Source organism: Poromitra crassiceps (genome assembly GCF_964638095.1).
Source record: "Poromitra crassiceps genome assembly, chromosome: 1".
Classification (NCBI taxonomy): domain Eukaryota; kingdom Metazoa; phylum Chordata; class Actinopteri; order Beryciformes; family Melamphaidae; genus Poromitra; species Poromitra crassiceps.
Window position 1 is genome coordinate 15,742,307 of NC_139623.1, and position 7,500 is coordinate 15,749,806.

At 42.7% G+C, this 7,500-nt stretch overlaps 1 protein-coding gene across 1 annotated transcript in view; it reads right to left on the reverse strand.

Annotated features, from left to right (window-relative positions):
* Nucleotides 1–7,500, reverse strand: part of pitpnc1b (phosphatidylinositol transfer protein cytoplasmic 1b) — a 31,529-nt gene that overhangs the window by 2,725 nt on the left and 21,304 nt on the right. Inside the window, exons 6-8 of the mRNA XM_083635606.1 lie at nt 7,199–7,354; nt 4,838–4,901; nt 1,850–1,936 (exon numbers count right to left, since the gene is read on the reverse strand). Coding sequence (XP_083491732.1) covers nt 1,850–1,936; nt 4,838–4,901; nt 7,199–7,354 — 307 coding nt within the window. The remainder of the gene's footprint in view (nt 1–1,849; nt 1,937–4,837; nt 4,902–7,198; nt 7,355–7,500) is intronic.

Consider the following 7,500-nt stretch of genomic DNA (forward strand, 5'->3'; position numbering starts at 1 on the left):
TAAAAAACGTGTGGTTTGGATGGGAGTGTGTGTGTGTGTGTGCATGTGCGTGTGTGTTTTGTCTCTCTGGATTTTCCTACATCTCCTGCTTCTTACCATCTGTACATTATTCCCTGCTTATTATGCGGAAATGAAATGCCAACACTAGAAAAGTGCACTCTGTCTCTGAGTGCACTTTTCTAGTGTTGGCATTTAATATCTGCCAGGCTCCACTACGCATATCTACACAGAATTCAGTTTAATATCTGCCAGGCTCCACTACGTGTATCTACACAGAATTCAGTTTAATACCTGCCAGGCTCCACTACGTGTATCTACACAGAATTCAATTTAATATCTGCCAGGCTCCACTACGTGTATCTACACAGAATTCAATTTAATATCTGCCAGGCTCCACTACGTGTATCTACACAGAATTCAGTTTAATATCTGCCAGGCTCCACTACGCATATCTACACAGAATTCAGTTTAATACCTGCCAGGCTCCACTACGTGTATCTACACAGAATTCAATTTAATATCTGCCAGGCTCCACTACGTGTATCTACACAGAATTCAGTTTAATATCTGCCAGGCTCCACTACGCATATCTACACAGAATTCAGTTTAATATCTGCCAGGCTCCACTACGCGTATCTACACAGAATTCAGTTTAATATCTGCCAGGCTCCACTACGCATATCTACACAGAATTCAGTTTAATATCTGCCAGGCTCCACTACGTGTATCTACACAGAATTCAGTTTAATATCTGCCAGGCTCCACTACGCATATCTACACAGAATTCAGTTTAATATCTGCCAGGCTCCACTACGCGTATCTACACAGAATTCAGTTTAATATCTGCCAGGCTCCACTACGCATATCTACACAGAATTCAGTTTAATATCTGCCAGGCTCCACTACGTGTATCTACACAGAATTCAGTTTAATACCTGCCAGGCTCCACTACGCATATCTACACAGAATTCAGTTTAATACCTGCCAGGCTCCACTACGCATATCTACACAGAATTCAGTTTAATACCTGCCAGGCTCCACTACGCATATCTACACAGAATTCATTTAATACCTGCCAGGCTCCACTACGTGTATCTACAGATTCTACACAGAATTCAGTTTAATACCTGCCAGGCTCCACTACGTGTATCTACACAGAATTAATTTAATATCTGCCAGGCTCCACTACGTGTATCTACACAGAATTCAGTTTAATACCTGCCAGGCTCCACTATGTGTATCTACACAGAATTAATTTAATATCTGCCAGGCTCCACTACGTGTATCTACACAGAATTCATTTAATATCTGCCAGGCTCCACTACGTGTATCTACACAGAATTAATTTAATATCTGCCAGGCTCCACTACGTGTATCTACACAGAATTCAGGCACTCTTTGCTTAAAGGACTGCATAATTTATTTATTTTTTTATCTATCACAACATGTGGCTGACAATAATGTGCACAGGTACAATCACTGCTCACCCTGCAGCGCTGCAGCGATCAGCACACCTCTGTCCGCCATGATGGCAGCCACACCACCGCTCACTCAGTCCGCTAGCCTTAGCCAATTAGCCTGCACACTGCAGCTAAAACACACCTGGTCCCTCAAATTGTCAAGACTGCTCTTCAACACAACTGCTAACAAAATGTCCTGTCCTTACTTTCCAACCATTATATCTATGTTTCCAACCGACGGTCATTGTATTCACAGTATAAAACTTATTTCTCCCCCACTCTACCCTCCATTCTCCTTTCCATTTCCAGCCTCCGCTCTCCTCCCCTCTGTCTCTCGTCCCATCCTCTGTGGTATTTCAGTACAGTACAGGTCAGGAGCTCCAACCTACCCGTGTTGCTCTGACTGGATTTGACTTTGCTGTTAGTCTTCTCATGCAGTTCTCGCTCATACTCTCTCACCTCCTCTAAACTCATCCCTGTGGGGAAAGCAAAGTACACACACAGCATTATTGGACGATGCAGTATAAAATATGTATTTTATTTCTCAGGTATATATTGTGGTAAAGTCATATCTTATATCTTATATCTTATAATAATAATAATAAATATAGCCGCAAGTAGAGCCCGACCGATATGGGATTTTTGAAACCAATACCGATACCGATTTTAGGGAATAATAAAATACCGATAACCGATATATCGGCCGATATTTTTTTTTTTTTTTTTTTTTTTTTTTATCAAATGTTTATCCCCCATTAGTGCTAATCCCCCATTAGTGCTAATTTTTTATTTATTTATCCTGGTTGCTGCTGATCTGGGGAGAGCCGAAAACTGGCTCCATGCTTCCACATGGGCAGTTAGCCAGCCGCTTCTTTTCACCTGACAGGGGAAGCTTCACCGGTAGGACATAGCACGTGGGAGGATCACGCTATTCCAACGAGTTCCCCTCCCTCCGAACAGGCGCCCTTAACGACCAGAGGAGGCACCACATCAGCAACCCTCAAATATCAAACACTTGACAAAGATATGATTGAGTTGACATGAATTGAAATATGTGATGTAGGCAGGATATTTTACAGCTTATTAATAAACTCAATGCAATGAAACAGTAAACTTAACTGGGAATTTAATAATTATAAATAACTAGAAATACAAAAACACAATAGAACAAATAGTTAAGAAAAAATATCAAATATACACAACATGCTGTCCATGCTGTCTATAACTTATATATATATATATTAAAAAAATCGGCGCCAAATATGACCGATACCGATATATCGGTAATCGCCAATATCGGCCGATAATATCGGCGGGACGATAATATCAGTCGGGCTCTAGCCGCAAGCGGCGATAGCAGGGGTTCAAGCCTTGCGCAGATGACAAAACTTCAGATTTTGACTAGGACATCCTCCTTGATATATCTGACAAGTTTCCTGATCATTGGACAAACAGGTGTGGAGTTACGGCCTTTTTTTGTGTTAGGCCACGCCCATTTCTGGCGTTTATGGCGCCCCCTTTTGGTCGAATTGTACAAGACTTTACTCACATGGTCTCTCATTATCTCTGAACATCTCCAGCAAGTTTCGTGAAGATTCGTTAATCGGTCATGAAGTTATGACAATTTAGCTGAGAGGCCACACCCTCTCACAACTTTAACGATCAATATCTCCGAAACGAAAGTAGATTTCAAAAATCCAAAAATCATGATTGTAGAGCTTGCTCCCTAGATGCTTCCTGGCGTTTTTGGTGGAAATCGGTCAAACGATCTAGGAGGAGATGTCGAAAATGTGTTTTCCAAACTTTTCAAAATATCTCAAACATTTTCCAGACGGACCTTAAGGGTCCTTGAGGCAAATTTGTAGAGCAGGTTCACCTGAACATCTGGAAAAAAAAGTTTGAAAATTGGACAAACGGCGTGGAAGTTATGGCCTTTAACGTAAAACCTTTAATTATAGCGCCACCTTTAGGCCGATTTGAAAAATATTCCTTGAGCAGAAACCAGCCACCAATATCTGTCATTGTGCCAAATTTCAGGTCTCTGCCATTTACCAACTCACGGGAATTTGCGTCGGGGCAGATGAACAACAACAACGACAAGAATAAACCGGCACAAAAACAATAGGGGCTGAAACCCTATTGTTTTTGTGCAATAATTTTTGTGTAATAATAATAATAATAATAATAATAATAATAATATATAATCTAATCTATCTATCTATCTAGAGAGCTGTCTGTTTGTTCGGAGTTGCAAGGTCGATCGGAGTTGCTCAGATTGAGCCTTCTTTTGGTCGAGGCTGTAGCTGAGGTTTTGTGAAGAAGACCCCCGTGATGGCACCTGGCACTTCTTAAACCTCTCTAACAAAAATGGTCCCTATCGCGAGCCTCAACCCCGACCAATGCAAGTGGACGATCAGAGCCCAAGTCACCAACAAGTCCAGCATCCACACATGAAGTAACTCTAGAGGAGAGGCCACAAGCTCTTCTCCTTTGAGATTGTGGATGAGGGTGGGGAGATCAGGATCACAGGCTTCAAGAAGGAGGTGGACAAGTTTTTTTCCCTTTAGTGGAGCAAGGCAAGGTGTACTACATCATTAAAACCATGCTGAAGCTGGCCAACAAGGAGTACATGACGCTGAAGAACGATTACGAGATGACGCTCCATGCCAATAGCTCCATCGGCTGGAGAACAGAGACAAGGATGCCATCATCGATGTGATTGGAGTGTGTAAGAGTGAGGAGGAGGTTTTCTGTATCGCCACTAAGACCAGCAGAAAAGTCTCCAAGAGAGCCCTCCATTTGAATAATGGACACCACTGCCACACTGTGGGGAGAGGAGGTGGAGAAGGTCCATGGCTCTAATCTGCCTGTGGTAGCAGGCATCAAAGGAGCTCACCTGTCTGATTTTTCTGATCTCTCTCTGCTTTGTTCAGCTCAACAGTCAAGGTCAACCCAGACATACCCGAGGCTTTTTGACTGAGGGCCTGGTATGACCAGGAGGGCTACGCTCTAAACAGCCAATCACTGACAGAGACGAGGTCAGAGGTCAACGGAGCATGGCTCATCTGGAAAACACTGAGCGACGTTAAGGATGATGTCATAACCACTCCTGATGTCATGTCATGCCCCACAATCATCAAGTGATGTCATACCTACTGATAATGTGGATGACACGCACTGATGATGTGGCACGAGTTGACATGAGTTTGGACACAACTCACAACCCAAAAAAAAGTGCGCCCATGGCGCATCGTCTCCAGTCTCCACCCTAGAAATCGAGTGTGCGTGTTTTAATAACACAATTATGTATCTATCAACTATGCTGTATGTTTTGTTTTTATCTATAAAATTGCATCGTAAGTGCATTTCCGACCCACCGTGCCATTCGTCCATCCATGCCACCGCTTGCCTGTGGCCGACCAATAGAATGTCCTGGATATTCTGTGAGAATTTAGGAAACAGAAACATAAAAATAAAATAAAAATAGAAATAACCGCCTCGAGGTTGTATGCAACAAGTCAAGTTGCGGTCTACATCAATGTCTGTCCAGACTCATACAAGCACAAACCTTGAAGCCCACGCTGCAGGGGTGTTGCCATTCATTCTTATGGCACTTTACTGTAGGCAATGTTTGGGGGAACCTCAACAACACGGCTAATTGTTTTCAACATGGAAAATGGTCCTACCCTACCCCCGCTTGCTTTCATTTTAGTCACAACACCTTCGTCCTGTAGTCTGTATACTACAGACTTGAATAGGGCAGCATTTCGATGCTTTCTCCTAACTAAGCTGCCAAGCATTTAATTATTTCATCACCGACAGACAAAACTTGGCAAAACTCCATTTCCTCATCGCTCCAGAAGTGAGACTTGGCTGAATCCGCGCCTGCGCAGGTAGTCTGCTGCGGTCAGAAAGCAGGATAAGGTGTATACATGCAGCAGTATCCCGGGTTCTTTCGGAGTACTCCAGCTAGCATAACCGGCTTTCTCAAAACCGGGATAAGGGCTTATCCAGGTTTCTGAAACCGGGATATGATGTTTACATGCGCAAACACAAAAACGGGATACTCCAAAACCCCGACAGTAACCGGGATACTCAAGTCCATGTAAACGCAGTCACTTTGAAGAAATTCCCTCAAGGCGTTCCTGAGGGAATAAGGTCACAGTGACCTTGAACTTGAACCAAATCTAATCAGTTCATCCTTGAGTCCAAGTGGATGTTTGAGCCAAATTTGAAGAAATTCCCTCAAGGCGTTCCTGAGACATATAGCGTTAATGAGCATGAGACATACTGTACGTATGTACGTAGCCACGGCTATCGCCGGTGGAGGGGTAATGAAACAAAGCTGCTATTTGTAGCATTTTTAAACATCAATATGTTATTGTCACAATAATACTGATACCTTGGTATAATTACTGTAAACAAATGAGATTTCTTTTTGTTTTTGTTTTTTTGTTTTTGTTTTTTGGATTTAAACTTTAATGTATCCTTTTCTGCTGTATAAGCAATAACTATTTTCTTGCTATGTATGTATGTATGTATGTATGTATGTATGTTTTTTGTCTTTTTCCCTTTCATGTGTCTGAGCTGTTTGTTTTGTTCATATGTTGTTTGAAAACGAAAAATGTATAATAATAAAAAAAAAAAAAAAAAAATGAGATCATGGTCGAGACAATTGGCAGCCTTTATCTCATGCCAGTGCTATACGAGGGATCAGCCGAGCAGCATTTTGGTAAACAAACCGCGTCACTGGGTGGCAACGGCAATGGAACCCTATGGAGCCCAAGTGGCGCGAGGCTTGAATGTCTGACTCTAGCCAGTTAACTCTGCTTACATTTTAAAAACTGCGACAGTTCACACAACTTTAACACAACATGCATATATTATACATCAAACTCTTGAGCTACTTCTGCTCTCACTCAAAATGTCAAAATATTAGCGATGTGATGTATAGTTTTTGAGATATTACCGTTTGTTTGACACAACTCATACTATTAACTGCCGCGGGGTTCCGCATTTCTGGATGGCAAGTGAGGTCACGCTGATCCCTCGTATTGTTGCTAGTGTTGCTAGTGTTTCTCAATATGAAGACCACATTCCCATAAACACTGTTGCCAACTCTCCGCAAGCCTCAAAGTAACCCTGGTTGTTTTGGGTGTGTTTGTTTTCTGTTTCACTTTGCTGAAGAGGATTAACATGTTGGAACTTGGTCTTTCACGCCTTCTTCCACCGTCAGTGGAAGGTGTGCCAGTCTGAGAAACGGAGAAACAGCAGCCTTCTTCCTGTGTTGTGATGAAAAGCTATTTCCTATGTACACAAGGTAAAATGCAGGTTAGAGGCTGCCAATCTTTTTGGTGATGGTCTCATTTGTTAACGGTAAGGATAATAATGTCTAAAAAATTACTGAGGTAATGATTTATTTATGTTCAAATGCGACACCGAGCACATTGAAATAACCACCAAATAAACAATGACGATTTTACTAGGATGCGAGATCCAACTTGTGTTCTATGGTAGGGGACCATCCATGTAGGTGTATGAAGCGAAGGACTCCAGCGTGCAGAAATTACTGCTGTGCTCACATAAGCACCACTTTAGGGAATCCAATTAGCTGTGAATGTATTTCCCCCCCAGCTCCAGCATTACACTTAACCTTAATTGCAGATCATATCCTGATCCATCCCCCTGTACTGAAGCAGAAGAAAAAAGGCGTAATGGGAAAATCAGCTCCGTCTCACTTTGTGTATGAACTCCTCCGTGCGGCCCTGGAAGCCGTACACCTCGAAGCTGCACTGCACCCTCTTATAGGAGCACATGATGGGCTTGGTGTCCTCTCTCCAGCCGTCCTCCAGGGGGCCCCGGGCCGTTTTACTCGACTGCCAGTGACTCAAGTCCTGCACAGAGGAAGGTCTGTACATTAGCTGCTGAGTCTGCAGAAACCACAGCCCTGTGAGAATGTCTTCAGAGGGAACTATGGAAGCCTGTGTGAGATGGACAGTGTGATAATATGTGTGTGTGGAGGACGTGTAAGCAAAACTCA